General features: G+C 38.3%; 2 protein-coding genes and 1 pseudogene across 2 annotated transcripts; all 3 read right to left on the bottom strand.

Moving 5' to 3' along the window:
* Positions 1-2,348: 2,348 nt before the first annotated feature.
* or90d3 (odorant receptor, family 90, subfamily D, member 3) lies at positions 2,349-3,281 on the bottom strand. The gene is given in 1 exon segment (NM_001128376.1): positions 2,349-3,281. A coding segment is annotated over 1 exon segment (933 nt).
* A 3,895-nt stretch (positions 3,282-7,176) lies between these two features.
* Positions 7,177-13,689, bottom strand: or90d1 (olfactory receptor, family 90, subfamily D, member 1). Its single transcript, XM_073954759.1, has 2 exons — positions 10,802-13,689; positions 7,177-10,672 (listed from the first exon to the last, which is right to left on the bottom strand). The coding sequence occupies exon 2, from the start codon at positions 10,495-10,497 to the stop codon at positions 9,571-9,573; it is 927 nt and encodes a 308-aa protein (XP_073810860.1). The 5' UTR covers positions 10,498-10,672; positions 10,802-13,689; the 3' UTR covers positions 7,177-9,570.
* On the bottom strand, positions 17,591-18,424 carry or90c1 (olfactory receptor, family 90, subfamily C, member 1; annotated as a pseudogene).

Genomic DNA, 20,552 nt, shown 5'->3' with positions numbered 1-20,552 from the left:
CTGCAGAGCCATTTGAGGAGAGCTGAGCTTTGAGGAGCTTAAGCTTGAGCTCCACCTTTTTTGCACTTCTTCTACGAGTGATGTCACCGGGGGTAGGGTTAGGGGTGGGGTTGGTGTACGCATTAAAACAGCTTACAGGAGGAGGAGCGACAGCTCAGGCTCCCCCTCGCTGGAGCTCAGCTCTCCTCAAATGGCTCTGCAGCGAGCACCCTCTCAGGGAAGTGGGTGAGTGGGTTAATCGGTGATTTTAAATACGTCCCGGGAGGCACGTATTTGTGCAGTTTTTCGTGAATCCGGAGAGGCCGCTGTGCACGCTTTTTTTGAATCTCGAACGTCTCTCGCGTAAACCCACAAAAAGCCACTGTCAAACGACCGTCCGTTCAACTGGCTGAATGATTGACTGGGCGACCCACCCTCCTTCCCTAAACAAAAGCAGTTTAACAGATTGACCCGCCCGCCTACTTGCTTAGTTCCCTATTCCCAACCAACAATTTACAAAAAAAAAGCCGTCCAGTAAAAGACAAGCCCTCATCTGATTTTTACCACATTTTCGGATTTCACCACATTCTCAGCCTGTTATGAACTTGTTCATTTTATTTTTTGAATTCTGTTTTTGTCTTACCTGAATTTCTGGAACCACTCTTCCCTGGACTCGAACCCGGTCTTCATCATGGTCAGCTCCTCTCTGCGTCTCAAGTCCGCCGACGAACACGACGAGCTAACCAGACAAAATGGTTGAATCGGTAAAGCCCTCCACACGGAGGCAAGAGCTCAGCTGGCAAGCACGAAAGGGAACGGCATCACACTGCCCCAAATCGTTTGCTTAAAAAATGAAATGCAGCCGTACCTCCAGCTACATAATTCGCGGTCTCCAAAAAATGTCCGCAAGACTAGGTTTTCAGAATGAGCCTTGGTTGGAAATTACATCTGGCTTCTATGTGACCCACCCTTCTTGGCTTGAATTGTTTATTTGCTACGTCATGTAACTACGCTACACTTGCCCTCTGATTCATTGCTGAATAACCAATAAGGTCACTCTCTTCAGTCGAGTCGACAACCAACACCAATTCTACACAACGTGTGGAACACACTTAACCAACTAACCTGACCGACACACTTACAAAGTCCAATGGCCAGAGTCCTAAACCTTATCTCATATACAAGGACATTTATTTTGTATTCTATTCATCCATGTTAATGCTTTTAAGCATGTTAATGAAAGAGAGGGAGAGAGTGAACATGAGAGCTCAACACCTCTGTGTAAACAAAGAAAAACTATTACATTAAGGCTCATCATGTAAACCAGGGGTGTCCAAAGTCGGTCATGGAGGGCTGGTGTCCTGCAGATTTTAGCTCCAACTTTCCTAAACAGACCTGCAAAGATGTTTATAGAAAGCCTAGTAAGAGCTTGATTAGATAGCCCAGGTGTGTCTGATTGGGGTTGGAACTAAACTTTGTAGGACACCGGAGCTCCAGAATCGAGTTTGGACATGCCTGATGTAAACAAACTATTTTGGTCAAATTGTGCCTCAATTCCACAACATGGGCATGACATTCATATGATATTCATTCAAACAGCCTGAACTAAAAGAGGGTAGCTAAATGTCAACTCTATCATTATCATATATTATCACTTCTGTCTGTCAGTGCATGCTATTTTTTTCTGAATTAATGCATCGTTGCCTTATGTAATGTAAATGCAGACATCGGTTATGAATCACTTTGTGAATTTGTGAATAGAAGTCATCAAACAAATTGGACACAGTCACAGAATCGGAATTAACCATGAAGATCTGCAGAGTAAACGAAGCCTTAATGTGCATCTAAAATGATCAAATGTGATCACTTCATCATAAAAATATGACCCTAAATTGATCATAATCATAAATTAAAATTGGAGTCAGATTAATCTCTGAGCTAGAAACAAATTAGAATCAAACTGTGATAAATAGTTAAGCACATTAAATTAATTTTACAGAAGAATGAGAAAAGAGGAATGCATTTCATCTTCAACCACGCCGATAGGTGGATCCTTACAGTGTAATTATGACAGCACCTGTCTTAAGTTTGGATAAACTATTTGGACATCAGTAATCAATATAAAAATAGTGACTTTAGTTGCACATAATAATGAGTTTTTCTTGTGCTATGCATAACATGCATTCATTAATTCAATATTACCCGTGTACACAATTTACAGTGACTGTTCTACATGTGCAAGATGATGCCTTCAAATTTTCTTCATAAATTTATTGTGACATCACAATAGCATCCAGTTAAAAATCAACACCTTATTTCACAGCAAATAAAGAAAAGCATAACAAGCGAGATATCAAAATTAAATCTGCTTATTGTTTTATTGAATTGACATTTACAACAGATAATTTACATAAAAAGAGTGCCTTAATGTGATTATAAAATTGTTTATCTCGAACACCATAAATCAGGGGCGTAAGAAGTCTGGGTAAAATATTTGTTAGTAGATAGTTTAAAATGCGTATTCTCCTCTGCTGCTCAGGTACCAGTGGTGAATAAAGTCTGTCTAACACAGGAGTAATGTAGGACAGCATACAGAGCAGAAGCTGTGCTCCGTGTAACAGGATGGTGTTTTGGGCCTTTTTTGCTGAGGATTTTTTAGTGGAAGCCCTTTTAGCCTTAACCAGCACTTGACAATATGTATATACGAGTATTAGCCACACAATAGATGAGTAAATACCATTCATAAATGTGGTCAGTTCAACATGGTATGGGGTGCTATAAACAGTAACTGAAGCACACTGAGTACTTGTAAAAACAGCTAAAGGGCGAATAATTAAAAGAAGAATCAATTCGGCCAATCCAGGTAAAACTCCAACACTCCATATGAGAGAGATGAGGATGTACGTCCTGCGCACTGTGCAAATCTGATGGTGATGCAGTGGTTTGCAGACGGCAATGTAACGCTCAACAGCCATACCAGCCAAAGTCAGAGGAGTGTTCTTATAAGCTGTTGAGGCTATTATTAGCAGTGTAACACAGAACGGGACAGGTACATTGTTCCATATAAAAGCCATCACAAAAAGAATTACAGAAGTGAAAACCATGAGCATATCATTAATAACCAAGTGAATATACAGTATATATCGTGGATCACTGTGGAAAATTGATCTCCTAAAGAATATGAATACAAACATTCCGTTAATGGAGATGATTATGACAGCAAGACAAACAACGGTAAAGTTTTGTGCAAAGACATCTGAATATCTTTCTTGTAGACTATATAAAAGCACTGTAGAGTTCATTGTGTGTGTGTGTATGTTGGTGTAACTGTTTATTGTGTAAGTAATTAATATTAAACACAATCCTTAGATTTGGTGTCTCTCTTTCATAAGTCCTTTATGTTTCCATTGATTTAGTCGGATTTTGAAAATGAAGAGGGAAAATAGTTGGTTAATTATACATTAAGAAAAACAGAAAATTAAATACATTGCTAAAAGAGTGAACTTACCGGTGTAGTTTGCTTAGCAAATTGCTCCAAATGTTGGTGGGCAAGCTTATATACTTGTTAAAAGTGGACAGAAAAAGGTCATTAGAGAGAAAGGGAGGGTAGAAAAGAGAGGGGGGGGGGGGGGGGTGGAGACCATATTGATCTCATGGTGTAATTTCAAAGACACTTGTTAAAGATAAAATGTAGATACTGACCTAACCTGGAATAGAGCATCTTGGATTTACTCTTCAGTGTTTTGTCTTTCAGCAATGACAAGTACACTGAACAAAACTGAACTTCAACTATGAAAACTGGACTGAAGCAGTTTCTATTTGGTAGAACTTCATCTACGTTAAGCTGCTTTGACACCATCTACATTATAAAAATGCTATAAAAACAAAGATCAATTGAACTAAATTGAACACATTATGCCGAGTTCAGACTGGATGATTTTCAAAGTAGTCTTGTCACAGATGTTTTCACACTGCATGACTATCTGGGCTAGCATTTCGTCGCTGCTTTGTTTACACTGCAAGATGGATCGGCGACAGGGACATTCACATTGCATGACTTTACTATAGGAAAAATCCCCGACAACTTTGTCCAAACTCCGTCTCACAGCCAAAAACACGTAGTATATCTTTTGTTATTAACTACATAATGGGAAAGAAGCCTTTAATGGGGTAGAACATGTACATGTTTGCTCACCTGGTGTTTAAAGGGAATTAGCCATTTCTCCTCAACGTTGATAATAAACTAATTTCTTTCTGTATGAAACATCAAACAGACACGGTTGCTCGTAAGTCCTGTCAAACCTCCACTAGTTTTTCCTCCATTTCGTGGGTCCAAATAAACCGAAAAAGAGCGCTTTTAACTTCACCCCCAGCCTCCCGCTGGCCTGCAGCAGGTATACACACACGCACACACCAGTGAATGCTGCTCTCTCATTGGTTGTAGGTGATCTCTGATGTTATTTTCAGTTAAAACTCAATTCACACAGCATGATTTGAATCGCCGACAGCTCCAGATATTTAGCATGCCAAATATCTCGCAGGCATCGGCGACTCATCGGTGATTCTCTCAGATCGCGTCACTGATAGTTCATACTGTGTGATTGTCACTCACGTGCATGAGCAGCATTTTGCCTGTGATTTCAGGCATTTGTCGGCGATTTCTAAAAACCTGTCGGCGAGCCAAAATCGGGTCTGAACTAGGCATTAGCCATGTTTCCATGGCTGTCAGGCCTAAAGCGAACGAGCATTCTAGGGCCAGTCATGTTTCCACTGTTACTTTTCATAACATCATCTGGACTTCTTTAGGGCACCAGGCAACATAAACACCCAGATATACACTTACCGGCCACTTTATTAGGTACACCCTACTAGTTTAGTTTGGACTTCATTTTGCCTTCAGAACTGCCTTAATCCTGGCATAGAGTCAAAGTACTGGAAATATTCCTTAGACTCTTTGGTCCATATTGACATGATAGCATCATGCAGTTGCTGCAGATTTGTCGGCTGTACATCCATGTTGGATTGGGGTCTGGTGACTGTGGATGCCATCTGAGTAAAGTGAACTGAATTTCATGTCCAAGAAACCAGTCTGAGATGATTCACGCTGTATGACATGGCACATTATCCTGCTGGAAGTAGCCTTTAAAAGATGGGTGATCTGTGGTCATCAAGGGACAGACATGATGTGCAACAATACTCGGGTAGGCTGTGATGTTGACACAATGCTCAATTGGTACTAATGGGCCCAAAAGTGCCACGAAAATAGAAGCGGTGCGTCTTCTCCAGTGTGAGCGTCAAGGAGAGATCAAATCCAGTCAAATTTGAGCTATGATATGACGCGGTTCGGCGGCAAGTAATCAGAATGAAGTAATCCACCGCTTGATAGGTGTTTAGAGAACACAGACCTGTGAACTTTGGTTCCGACCACAGTTGTTCCCAAGAGTTTGATTATTGTGGTTGCTGGATTTTCAAATATTGAAAATCGCGACGACGCGGGGCCCCCTAATCACGCGGGGCCCCCATATTGACATGATAGCCCTGCGGGCCTGTCCACTGGATGGATCCATGCTTTTATGTTGTTAATGCCAAATTCTGACACTAACATCCAAATGTCCTCTGACCTCTGACAAAAAATTTGTGCCAACAGAACTGCCGCTCACTGGATATTTTCTCTTTTTTGGACTATTCACTTTAAATCGTAATAGTTGTGTGTGAAAATCCCAGTAGATCAGCAGTTACTGAAATATTCAAACCAGCCCGTCTGGCACCAACAACTATGCCACATCTAATGTCACTTAAATCCCCTTTCTTCCCCATTGTGATACTCGGTTTGAACTGCAGCAAGTTGTCTGGAACATGTCTACATGCCGGGCCAGTTCCAGGCTGGAAAGATATGACTTGCAATATGAGTGATGACACAACAGCTATATAAGAGCCCATATGCTGTATTTTTGCTCCTTAAAGACACCCACGTTGGCTTTTTCTACATGAAAACGTTAATATGTTGTATTTTGAAACTACATAACATCACAGCATTGTACAATGTGGTATTGCTCAAGTAGGCTTCTATTACATTAAGACACATTCATATGTTATGTTTTAAACAACGTAACAATTAGGGATGCAACAAAATATCAATTAAAAATAAACAATAGTCCATTTCTCTCTTTAGACTTAAAAATAAATGAAAAAAGTTTTTGATTTTAACATCAGTGATAATTTTACAATGAAAATAAATGATAAAACAATGCATAAATAAATAAAAAATAAGAATAAATTAAAAAATCGTATTTATCCATGTTAATTTAAGCTATATATTAGCTAAGAATTTAAATAAACTGTTGTTATCATTTGGGTTCATACATGCATAATCATTTTAATAATTTGTAATAATTCGTCTAACGTATCTTTTGTTTACATTGCACTGGAGGATGCGAGCCCAGAGTGCACCACTCCCCAATATGCGCATGTCTCCATAGGAAATAATGAACTTGTGCGCAGAAAAGAAGCAATATGTGGACGGCCTGCTGCTAGTGTTAATCCAATGTGCATGCGAACTAGCCTCGGTATAAGCTTGGAACTTTAAACTAGCACACAGTTGGCATAACTTTGTTTAGTTGCAGAAGTTTTGTTCCATGCAACAGAACAGCCTTGACGATTAATTAACCGTAATGAATTAAAGCGCGGTAAGTAGTGAAATCGGACAATCATTGCATCCCTGTTAACAATATCAGTGCATTGTACAAAAGGCTACAGACATATCCAAATGTGTTCGGCTGCCCACACAACTCGCTTAATGTCAGGTGACTCATGCTCTGCCTTCAGCCTACAGCTCATGCTGTATTGGAAAGATGCACGTCACTTCATAACTATAGCGGCTGTTTTAGCGACTGAACTAAATTTATTTTTGACGTCTTGATCACACTATTTGGAGGGCCGGAACAAATTGTCCCGGGGGCTGGGTTCGGCCCGCAAATTGAATAGCCCTGTCCAAATGCATTGAGTTGCTGCCATGTGATTGGCTGATTAGAAATTTGAGTTAACGAGCAGTTGGACAGGTGTACCTAATCAGTTGGCCAGTGAGTGTACATTTAAAATGTCTTTAAAATGGATAAAACTATTCAGAAATGAATACAAAAGACGGTGACTTGAGTGATGGTTGTTAGGGATGACAGGGGAAAAAATCTAGTTGCACACCCATGAATATGTGGTATATCCCAGTCCCCCACTCCACCGCTTTGCATATTTTTCATGTCTCATTTATTTAACACACCCAAATTAGATAACTTTTCCAGTGATGGGTTGCAGCTGGAAGGGCATGCGCTGCGTAAAACATATGCTGGATAAGTTGGCGGTTCATTCCGCTGTGGTGACCCCAGAATAATAAAGGGACTAAACTAAAAAGAAAATGAATGAATTAGATAACCAGCTTATAAATCTAAAATCTGAAAAATTTTTTTTTTTTTTATAATAGTTAATGTGTCAGTGGTCTTTGGATAAGGGATTCATAAAGATAAACCAACAGAATCATAAGTTTAAGGCACTTGAAAAGTAAGTGAATGAGCACATGTTTTGGCAAAACCTGCCTTCATCAGAGTAACAATGTTCAGGTGCATCTGGAGTTCATTTAAACGCTCAAATCTCACATGACTCCATCTAAACATTACAGAAAATGATATATTCAACAAAATAAAGTCATTATTAATTTAGTAATGAAAAAGAAAATCCTCCATTACTGAATTTCTACTTTAGACCACTTTCATAGTCAGTAGTTTATGACATATTTGATTGTTCATATAGTAAAATATGCAAGAACAACCAAAAAAGACTTCCTATAATGCTTTAAAATGATACTACACTGTAAAACATTATGGTCTCACTTTATTTTGATGGTGTGTTTGTTGAATTTAAGTTACATTGCATCTACATGTCAACCAATTTTCATTAGATAAGTAGACCGCTAGGTTGGGGTTAGTGTTAGTTATAGTCTGTTGAGCAGCAGTTTTAAGTAGACAATCTAATAATACTCAAATTGACCATCAAAATAAAATATTACCAAAATTATATGATCAATTAGTCCTGAAAGCATATGATTTTAGGTCATTGAAACTTACTAAACTAAGTTAGACATGTTCTCTCTTAATTTTGTAAGTTATGCGAGCTGTCAGTCATCATAATCACTCATAAGGTTTATTTGATTCAACCTAAAATTTTAAGGCAACCAAGCACCAATTTTTTACAGTGTTGAAAGAACAATAAACTAGGAATTTACATTACACTAATTTATACCAAAAACACATTTAATAATGATCAGAATCACAGTTGCCATCCACGGGGTCTTTTCACTGCCTTGCTTTACTGCTCCTTTTATACATACTGTATATAATAAATCCCATTACAGACATTTGAACAAATGTGAATCTAATGATTATTGGCCTTGCATCAAAAGCAATACATTGAAATGCAATGCAACTATATCAGACAAAAACATACATATGGTGCTAGTTAAGTGATTGGGAGATATAAAAAATATTTTAAATATTTGCTATTTAGTAATCTTCATATGTAATTATGTGAAATGCACCTTTGCTGGTGTAAAAAGACCATGTATAATGCTTTAAATTCAAAGTGATAGTAGAAAGTGCAAAAATAGGAATTCACATTTGACTAATATTGACAATTAGTGCAGAAAACACAGTTAATGATCAAAATCACAGTTACCATACATTTACATTTAGTCATTTAGCAGACGCTTTTATCCAAAGCGACTTACAAATGAGGACAATGAAGCAATTTACACAACTATAAGAGCAACAATGAAAAAGTGCTATAGGCAAGTTTCAGGTCTGTAAAGTCTAAGTCCACACACATTCTAAAGTCCATACACATTCTTTTCATTGCCTTGCTTTACTGCTCCTTTAATAAATACATGATAAATCCCAACAAATACATTTGAACAAATGCGAATCTAATTTTTAGAGGCTTTACATCGAAAGCAACTAATTGAAATACTATGCAACTATATCTGTAAAAAAAAACCCACACATATGGTGCTAGTTATGTGATGGAAAGACATTAAAAATAATTTAAATATTTTCTATTTAGTAATGTTCATATGTAATTATGTGAAATGCACCTTTGCTGGTGTACAAAAGACTTATAATGCTTTCAATTCAAAGTGATACTAGAAAGGGCAAAAATAGGAATTCACATTTGAATAATATTGACAATTAGTACAGAAAAAACATACACATTCTTTTCATTGTCTTGCTTTACCGCTCCTAGATACGTGATAAATCTCATAATAGACATATTTTAACACATGTTATGAAAAGAGGCCTTGCATCGAAGGCAGTTAATTAAAATGCTATGTGACTATATAAGAAAAACCACATACGGTGCTAGTTAAATAATGAAAAGATAATAAAAATCTTTATATGTAATTATGTGAAATTAGCCATTAGCAGCCACAAAATCTTCAAACTGCTACTATTTTGTTTATTCATCAATCAGAACCCATTTCTCATTTTTATTTTCTGCAGAGAATAAAGAAGAATATAAACTAGAATAATATAAAAAGTCCTCTGCTTATTATTTGGTTGAATCAACATTTACAGCAGATAATTTACATGTAAGGAGTGCCTTAATGTGATTATAAAACTGTTTATCCCGAACACCATAAATCAGGGGGGTAAGAATTCTTGGTAAAATATTAGTTAGTAAATAGTTGAAAAAGTTTATTTTCTTCTGCTGTTCAGTTTGGAGTGGTGCATAAAGTCTGTCTAACACAGGAGTAATGTAGGACAGCATACAGAGCAGAAGCTGTGCTCCGTGTAGCAGGATGGTGTTTTGGGTCTTTTTTGCTGAGGATTTATTAGTGGAAGACCTTTTGGCTTTAACCATCACTTGACAATATGTATATACGAGTATTAGCCACACAACTGATGAATAAATACCATTCATAATTTTGCTTAGTTCAGCATGGCTTGGTGTGTTATAAAGAGTCACAGGAGTACAGATAGTTATAAAAAGAGCCAAAGGTCCATTAATTAAAAGGAGAAAAAAGTCAGCCAATCCTGGTAAAATTCCAACACTCCATATGAGAGAGATGAGCACGTACGTCCAGCGCACTGTGCAAATCTGATGGTGATGCAGTGGTTTGCAGACGGCAATGTAACGCTCAACAGCCATACCAGCCAAAGTCAGAGGAGTGTTCCTATGACTTACCGAGGTTATTAACAGGAGCAACACACAGAACGGGACAGGCACATTGTGCCATGCAAAAGTTATCACAAAAAGAACTACAGAAATAAAAACCATGAGCATATCATTCATAACCAAGTGAATATACAGTATATATCGTGGATCACTGTGGAAAATTGATCTCCTAAAGAATATGAATACAAACATTCCGTTAATGGAGATGATTATGACAGCAAGCAAAACAGTGGAAAAATTTTTAGCAAACGCATCTGCATATCTTTCTTGTTGACTATATAAAAGCACTGTGGAGTTCATTGTGTTAGTGCGCTACTGGAAATTTCAGTAGTTCCAATAAGTGACAATCCTTTTATACATTTTGCTGTTTGAGTTATGGTTATTAGTCTTCCTTAAAAAGATCTTGATCGATGTTGAAAGTATACTAAGCTTAAATGCAATCTTCTTTTCCCTAAAGTTTTTCCAATTATTTAATCTGATAAGGAAAAAGAGAGAAAAAAAAACATCTGGTTAACAATTTACATTATAAAACATATAATGTACATACATTTTAAAACATTAACATAGTAAAACATATTAAATTAAATACATTGCTGAAACATACCTGTTCAGTTTGCTTAGGAAACTGCTCTAGATGTACACACACCAGCTTATATACATGTTTAAAATAAGTAGAAAAAAGGGCACTAGAGAGAAAGTGAGGAAAGAGACAGAGAGGAAGAAAGCGAGGGAGGGGTGAGGCTGAGGCATCATATTGCTCCTATGTTGCAATTATGGAAATATCTGATTAATATACAAAGTTAAGATATTGGCATCATTTAAAAAACATTAGACAATTTAATATGCTATTATTTTCCAGGGCTAGTCACATTTTCACCTCCACTTTTGTGGCTTAATCAGGCTTTGTCTGGGCTTCCTCTATGCAGCAGGCTACAAAAACACCTCTACATGAAAACTGTCTTTAAAACAGATAAATCTACTTGGACATCAGAACAAAAGATTAACTGATAGTGACTACGTCAACATGCACATCGAAATCAAATTGTTTGCCTTAGTCTAAACAAGACAATGATAAAATTAGGGTGTTTTCATGAGTTACTTCTTAAATGTTCCTTTCATGATCCTGTTTTATATGTTATAGGACATAGCTCGATTAACGTCATTGTATCACCACCCTATCCACATTTCCTCCTGAGTTTCATGTAATTTCAGCCTGATCTCGCGAGAAAACGTAAGTTTTTTACGTTTTGTCACTTTAAAGGCTAATTTGTACAAATTCATACAAGTTCAGTAATACAAAATGGTACGATTTTAAAAAAGAGGCATGGCACCTAACCCCACCCCTAACCCCAACCGTCATTGGTGGATGAGCAAATCGTACTAAATTGGACAAATTAGATAGTACGAATTCATAGGATTAGCCACTAAATGAAAAAGTTACGAATTGCCGTGAGATTGTGTTGGTAATTTCGAGTGTTACATTTTTAATGTGTGGACTTTAACTGCAGTTAGGTACTTTCACTTCTTTATTCAGGAACATTATATGCATGACCCCCATGACAAACACGATATTCTATGCGAGTATGAACTGCTGGAAGAGTGTAGATTTAATAAAATTTGATTTTGCATGCCAAATGGGAAAAAAAAATGTATAGTGTCAAACTGCAGTTGGTGTATAGAATATCCTGTCCCAAAGTGTGGCGAAAATTCTACACAACGGTATTAGTTTGATTGCTGCGTTTACGTGACTGCACTTCAATAATGCGACTAAAATCGGGGCATAGGGGAAACGAAAATGCTATGTGGAAACTTCCACTATGGGGATTTCGTCAAAATCAAATCTGAAAGAGTATATAAAAGCGCCAATGAAATGCCAATGAGTTGGCAGTGTCAGCATGCACAGCTGGGGCTACTTACAATCAATTTGGAATATAAGAGCTGTGTGTGCCAAGATGAGGCATCCATTTCTAGCTGAAGAGCCCTACACGCCCAATAGCTAAGGGGCAATCATTGTGGCGAAGGAACAAAGCATTTCTGTTCCCCACTTTGGGGTACTACAATGCTATGTGGAAACTTCCACTATGGAGAAATGTCACCTAAGGTCATCTAAGTCCTCCACGCTTTATCTATGGACCATACAAGAGGCATAGATCTGGGTGCGGGTGCCAAACACCCTCCCCGAGCTTAGTAAAAACCCGCAGAGACAGAGAGAGCCCGAAGGGGAGGACTTGTACAGCTAGGCTCAACCTTCAAACGCAGACCGCAGAAACTGACGGTGGCGTGGAAGTATGAAGACATGAAGTACGCGTTCCTCAGTTCTATTACTGTAGACAAGAAGACAGCGGTTCAAAACGCGCAGAACTATGATTGGCTGTAGCCCACCGCTCTTTTTTGGGTATGATGAAGTACATGCTGTAAAACCCACCCTCCATCTTGGTCGAAGGAACTGGCTAGATTGTATCCTTCGCCAGAAGAGGCATGGCAGGCAGTCTTATATGCCTGCCAATAGATGACTCAGCCAATCGCATCCGACTGTACCGCTGTGAATTTCTGGGAGAACTCACTGACGATGTCGCTGAATAGCCCAGCCTGGGATATGGGCAATTAAAAAGGCAACTTTGCAACTTTGCGAATATTTTTATATTTTTCTCCAGGTTTAGCCAGAGGTAGCTCTCCTGGACCTTTAATGTGGCCACTGTTCTTTCCAGGGCACACGCCACAGACTTGTGATCCATAGGGCACAGTCGTTTGCGGTAAGGGTATAACCCTGCTGGTCCTACACCACCCAACCTGCTTTGAGATGGGATCAAACTAGCAACCTTCCGCATCGGAGTTGGTTGCTCTAACAAGGAGGCTAAAGACCAAGGCCTCTAGCGTCTGTCGCTAGAGCACCCTTAGAGGTCAGAGGAGAGAGGTTTACCTGCACAGCACTTACTAGCTGGCCTCCATTACACTCACCCCCCTACACCTCACTCCCATCCGGGTCACAGCTCCAATGTAACCCCGCCGATCCTACATCACCCATCCCACTTCGAGCTGGGATCGAACTGGCAACCTTCCACATGGGAGTCGGTTGCTCTAACAAGAAGGCTAAAGACCGCAGCCTCTAGTTTATGTCGCTAAAGCACTTTAAGAGGTCAAAGGAGTGAGGTTTACCTGCACAGCACTTACTAGATGGCATCCATTAAACAGGGCTTATGTAACAAGCGTGGGTTGGAACCATCCTCGTGCAGCTGGACCAGTGCCGGGAATGAAATGCTAAAAAGACGCGCTGCACGACCATGTTGCTCTTTTAGGAAATTCGCAACAATACATACCGCTCTGGAGGGCCGGACCCAAAAATGCCAGGCAAGGAAGAAACCCAGCTTGACCGTCTGCCATCGCGTATCACACACTCTAGACCAGGAGTAGCAGGCCGCTTTCTTGTTCTTTCTCTGTCGTAACAGTCAGAGAAAACCCTCATCGACTCTCTCAGAAGCTTCGTGAAAGAATCTGAAGCGAAAAGGATACCTTAGCTTGACACGTGCTGTGCTTGTATTCCAAATTAATTGCAAGTAGCATTTTTCATTTCATTGGCCCATTTATATACTCTTTCAAATGATTGGATTCTGACAAATCCCCATTGCAGAAGTTTTTACATAGCATTGAAGTTCCTCTCCTGAAGGGGAACCTCCAATTCCTCTGGCAAATTTGTGTGGTGGATGCTTTTGGAGTTGCAACCCAGCACTGAGAAAACACTAAAGCCTGGTTTATACTTCTGCGTCAAGTGACCGGCGTGACCCACGGTGCATGCAACGCGCGTAGCTGTACATTTATACTTCTGCATGCTGTCTCTGTTGGTCTGCATTAACACTTCCGAAACGCTAGTTGGCTGTGTGGTGTTAATGTTCCTTTGTGTCGAGTTTCTTCGCTGCTGTGTTGCTTTTCCTGAACACTTCCGGGATGTACAAGTGGCTCAAACTCGCTCATTTTGAGGCAGGAACCGGCGGACGAGCAACAACATTTACTATGAGGTAAACACAATACAAAACTTTCCATCCGGAGCTCCTTCACGGGACTCCACACTTGTAAACAATCGCTCCATCAGGCTCGCACCATTCACGCGGCTTACGGTCCCACCCAGACTCGTCAGCGCTACCAAGCCGACCAATCACAGAGCTTGTGCTACCCATTGTTGCGACGTGTAGTTAAATTTTTTGAGAGGTGCACTTTAGCGACGCCGACGGCCACGGCGAAGGGCTATACCTCAGCGCCTTAGCATATGCCGGCGTTTGGCGCAAAAGTATAAATCAGCCTTAACTAGTAAATCCCCAGTGCTGGAAAACAGCTATACACTGTCCTATTCACACATTCATACACTTAAGTCAGTTTAGTTTATTCAGTTGACCTGTACTACCAGCCTGATCTCACGAGGAAGCGTAACTATTTTACATTTTGTCAGTTTAGAGTTCAGTCGTATGAAAATGTATGATTTTAAAAAGGAGGCATAGCACTAAACCCCGTCCCCAAACACATCCATCATTGCTACTAAGCACTTCGTAATAAATTGTATGAATTTGACTGAAGGAATTCATATGAATTAGTTACAAAATAAAAAAGTTACGAATTGCAGTGAGATAGCATTGATACCGCATGTCTTTGGACTATAGGGGAAAACCAGGGCACAGGGCAAACCCATGCAAACACAGAGAACTATGCCGCCAGGACTCAAACCAGCGATTTATTTATTTATTTTATTTTTTTACTGTGAGGCAACGTTCTAACCACTGAACCATAATAAATGAATAAATAAAAAAATGCTCATGAAAAAAGCTGAGACCGCTTGACTAATTTAGACAAGTAGAGCCTGGCAAAATGATGTATATTTTATAATCATGACTTTATCTGGTTTTATATTTCAGTGGTGTTTCTTCAGGGCCCTTTTGGATTTTGGACTTCTGCATCTGCATGTAAAACCTAAAAATGTCTGTTTTATGTGCTTAGGCTGAGGCAGCACGGCTGGGTCAATTGGCGTTTGTGTGTGGAGTTTGCATGTTTTCTCCGTGTTTGCGTTGGTTTCTCCCACAAATCCAAAGACATGTGGTATAGGTGAATTGGGTACGCTAAATTGTCTGTAGTGTATGTGTGTGAATGGGTGTGTATAGATGTTTTCCATTGATGGGTTGCAGCTAGAAGGGCATTCGTGCGTGAAAAATATGCTGGAAAAAATCGTGGTTCATTCCGATTTGGAGACCCCTGTGAAGGGACAAAGCCATAAAGAAAATAAATGAATGAATGTGCTTGAGCTCCCTCTATTGGTTTGACTTAAAAATATGAATAATATAGCACATGACTGCAAACATTGGGTAATTTTGTGGAAAATTTATAGAAATTGTGATTTATTTTAAATAATGTTGTGATCCAAACAGAAATGATAAATATTCTTTTGAATATGTTCATCTTGAATTCCAACAGAGTATTTTGTCTATTGCTGTGATAACAAAGGAGTATTTTTTCCACGCGGACCAAACCCACACGAACGCAGGGAGAACATGCCAACTGACCCAGCCGAGGCTTGAACCAGCGAGCTTCTTGCTGTGAGGCAAAAGCACTACCTACTGTGCCACCTCATTCATTTTCAATGTTGCTAAATAATATTTCTTTATGGAGGCAGGTCAAGGGTGGGCTTTAGAACAAGGCTACTGACTGACAGTGAACAAAATTTCAGCTTGTTGTGATCAGTTTGGAGAGTCTTTATATACTGTATGCTGATAGATGGCACTATTTTGCCTTTATCAACAGAATAACCAACAGAATCATAAGTTTAAGGCACTCGAAAAGTAAGTTAATGAGCACGTTTTGGCAAAACCTGCCTTCAGAGTAACAATGTTCAGGTGCACCTGGAGTTCATTTAAACGCTCAAATGTCACATGACTCCATCTAAACAATACAGAAAATTATATATCCAACAAAATAAAGTCATTATTAATTTAATAATGAAAAAGAAAATCCTCCATTACTGAATTTCTACTTTAGACCACTTTCATAGTCAGTAGTTTATGACATATTTGATTGTTCGTATAGTAAAATATGCAAAAAAACAAACAAAAGACTTCCTATAATGCTTTAAATTCATAGTGATACTACACTGTAAAACATTATGGTCTCACTTTATTTTGATGGTCTTTTTATTGAATTTAAGTTACATTGCATCTACATGTCAACTAATTTTCATTAGATTATAGGTATGCTAGGTTAGGGTTAGTGTAAGTTGATGTACTTACTAAGTTTCTTATAGTCAGTTAAATGTCTGTGAGCAGCAGTATCAGCAGATATTAAGCAGACAGTCAAATAATACTCAAATAGACCATCAAAATAAAGTGTTACCAAAATTATATGATCAATTAGTCCTGACAGCATATGATTTTAGTTCATTGAAACTAACTAAACTAAATTAATCATGTTCCTACTTAATTTCATAAGTTATGCGAGCTGTTTTACGTCAGTCAACATGATATAAGTTCAATGGACTCATAAGGTTAATTTGATTAAGCTTAAAAATTTAAGGCAACCAGGATTATTTTTTAGAAAAGGACAAAGACTAGGAGTTTACATTACACTAATTTATACTAAAAACACAGTTTATAATGATCACAATTACAGTTGCCATCCACATTTTTTTTTCATTGCCTTGCTTTACTGCTCCTGAAATAAAAATATAATAAATCCCATTACAGATACATTCGAACAAACGTGAATCAAATGTTAAGAGGCCTTGTATCGAAAAAACTGAAATGCAATGTAACTATATCAGACAAAAACATTACATATGGTACGAGTTATGTGATGGAAAGACATTCAAAATATTTTAAATCTTTGCTATTTAGTAAGCAGGTAGAAAGGGCAAAAATAGAAATTCACATTTGACTAATATTGACAATTAGTGTAGAAAACACAGTTAATGATCAAAATCACAGTTACCATACACATTCTTTTCATTGTCTTGCTTTACCGCTCCTTTAATAGATACATAATAAATACCATAATAGACATATTTGAACACATGCTATGTAAAGAGGCCTTGCATCGAAGGCAAATAATTTAAATGCTATGTAACTATATCAGAAAAATTACACATATGGTGCTAGTTATGTGATGGAAAGATAATAAAAATCTTCATATGTAATTATGTGAAATGATCCTTTGCTGGTTTATTGCTGCCATTGGCAGCCATGCCATCTTTAAACTGCTACTATTTTGTTTATTCATCAATCAGATCCCATTTCTCATTTTTATTTTCTGTAGAGAATAAAGAAGAATATAAACTAGCATAGTATAAAAAGTACAATAAAATATTATACTATACTAATATATACTATATTATATTTTATAATATAAAATATTCTGCTTATTGTTAGATTGGATCAACATTTACAGCAGATAATTTACATGTAAGGAGTGCCTTAATGTGATTATAAAACTGTTTATCCCGAACACCATAAATCAGGGGGGTAAGAAGTCTTGGTAAAATATTAGTTAGTAAATAGTTGAAAAAGTTTATTTCCCTCTGCTGTTCAGTTTGGAGTGGTGCATAAATTTTGTCTAACACAGGAGTAATGTAGGACAGCATACAGAGCAGAAGCTGTGCTCCGTGTAGCAGGATGGTGCTTTGGGCCTTTTTTGCTGAGGATTTATTAGTGGAAGACCTTTTGGCTTTATCCATCACTTGGCAATATGTATATACGAGTATTAGCCACACAACTGATGAATAAATACCATTCATAATCTTGCTTAGTTCAGCATGGCTTGGTGTGTTATAAAGAGTCAAAGTAGTACAGTAAGTGATAAAAAGAGCCAAAGGTCCATTAATTAAAAGGAGAAAAAAGTCAGCCAATCCTGGTAAAATTCCAACACTCCATATGAGAGAGATGAGCATGTACGTCCAGCGCACTGTGCAAATCTGATGGTGATGCAGTGGTTTGCAGACGGCAATGTAACGCTCAACAGCCATACCAGCCAAAGTCAGAGGAGTGTTCTTATGAGTTACCGAGGCTATTAACAGGAGCAACACACAGAACGGGACAGGCACATTCTGCCATGCAAAAGCCATCACCAAAAGAACTACAGAAATAAAAACCATGAGCATATCATTCATAACCAAGTGAATATACAGTATATATCGTGGATCACTGTGGAAAATTGATCTCCTAAAGAATATGAATACAAACATTCCGTTAATGGAGATGATTATGACAGCAAGCAAAACACTGGAAATAACTTTAACAAATTCATTAGCATATTTTTCTTGTTGACTATATAAAAGCACTGTGGAGTTCATTGTGTTAGTGCGCTACTGGAAATTTCAGTGGTTCCTATAAGTGACAATCCTTTTATACATTTTGCTGTTTGAGTTATTGTTATTAGTCTTCCTTAAAAAGATCTTGATCGATGTTGAAAGTATACTAAGCTTAAATGCAATCTTCTTTTCCCTAAAGTTTTTCCAATTATTTAATCTGATAAGGAAAAAGAGAGAAAAAAAAACATCTGGTTAACAATTTACATTATAAAACATATAATGTACATACATTTTAAAACATTAACATAGTAAAACATATTAAATTAAATACATTGCTGAAACACACCTGTTCAGTTTGCTTAGGAAACTGCTCTAGATGTACACACACCAGCTTATATACATGTTTAAAATAAGTAGAAAAAAAGGCACTAGAGAGAAAGTGAGGAAAGAGACAGAGAGGAAGAAAGCAAGGGAGGGGTGAGGCTGAGGCATCATATTGCTCCTATGTTGCAATTATGGAAATATCTGATTAATATACAAAATTAAGATATTGGCATCATTTAGAAAACATAAGACAATTTAATATGCTATTATTTTCCAGGGCTAGTCACATTTTCACCTCCACTTTTGTGGCTTAATCAGGCCTTGTCTGGGCTTCCTCTATGCAGCAGGCTACAAAAACACCTCTACATGAAAACTGTCTTTAAAACAGATAAATCTACTTGGACATCAGAACAAAAGATTAACTGATAGTGACTACGTCAACATGCACATCGAAATCAAATTGTTTGCCTTGGTCTAAACAAGACAATGATAAAATTAGGGTGTTTACATGAGTTACTTTTTTGAATGTTCCTTTCATGATCCCGTTTTATTTGTTATAGCTTGATTAACGTCATTGTATCACCACCCTATCCACATTTCCTCCTAAAGGCTGATTAATACTTCTGCGTCAAACGCCGGCGTATGCTACGGCGCTGAGGTATAGCCCTTCGCAGTGGCCGTCGCGTCACTGACGTGCACTTCTCAAAAAATGTAACTACACGTCGCAACGACGCATAGCGCACGCTCTGTGATTGGTCGGCTTGGTAGCGCTGACGAGTCAGGGCGGGACTGAGCCGCATGAATGGTGCGGGCCTGATGGAGCGATTGTTTACAAGTGTGGAGTCCCGTGAAGGAGCTTCGGATGGAAAGTTTTGTTTTGTGTTTACCTCATAGTTTATGTTGTTGCTCGTCCGCCGGTTCCTGGCTCAAAATGAGCGAGTTTGAGCCACTTGAACATCCTGGAAGTGTTCAGGAAAAGCAACACAGCAGCGAAGAAACTCGACACAAAGGAACATTAACACCTCACTGCCAACTAGCGTTTCGAAAGTGTTAATGCAGACCAACAGAGACAGCAGAAGTATAAATGCACAACTACGCGCGTTGCATGCGCCGTGGGTTACGCCGGTCACTTGACGCAGAAGTATAATCCAGGCTTAAATTTCATGTAATCTCAGCCTGATTTTACGAGAAAACATAAGTATTTTACGTTTTGTCACTTTAGCTGCTAATTTGTAAGAATTCATACGAGTTCAGTCGTATGAAATGGTACGATTTTGAAAATGAGGCGTAGCACCTAACCCCACCCCTATTGGTGGATGAGCAAATCGTACTAAATTGTACAAATTAGATAGTACGAATTCATAGGATTAGCTACTAAATTAAAAAGTTACGAATTGCCATGAGATTGTGTTGGTAATTTCGAGTGTTTAATTTTTAAAGTGTCGACTTTAACTGCAGTTAGGTACTTTCACTTCTTTATTCAGGAACATTATATGCATGACCCCCGTGACAAACACGGTATTCGATGCGAGAATGATCTGCTGGAAGAGTTTGATTTTTTGAACTGCTTGAAGAGTTTGAAAATTTGATTTTGCATGGCAAATGGAAAAAAAAAACTCTTATATTGGTGTATAGACTATCCTGTCCCAAAGTGTGGCGAAAATTCTACACAACGGTATTAGTTTGATTGCTGCGTTTACGTGACTGCACTTCAATAATGCGACTAAAATCGGGGCGTAGGGGAAACGAAAATGCT

Source organism: Danio rerio, chromosome 6, assembly GCF_049306965.1.
Source record: "Danio rerio strain Tuebingen ecotype United States chromosome 6, GRCz12tu, whole genome shotgun sequence".
Taxonomy (NCBI): domain Eukaryota; kingdom Metazoa; phylum Chordata; class Actinopteri; order Cypriniformes; family Danionidae; genus Danio; species Danio rerio.
This window is presented reverse-complemented; position numbering and strand designations above follow the sequence as displayed.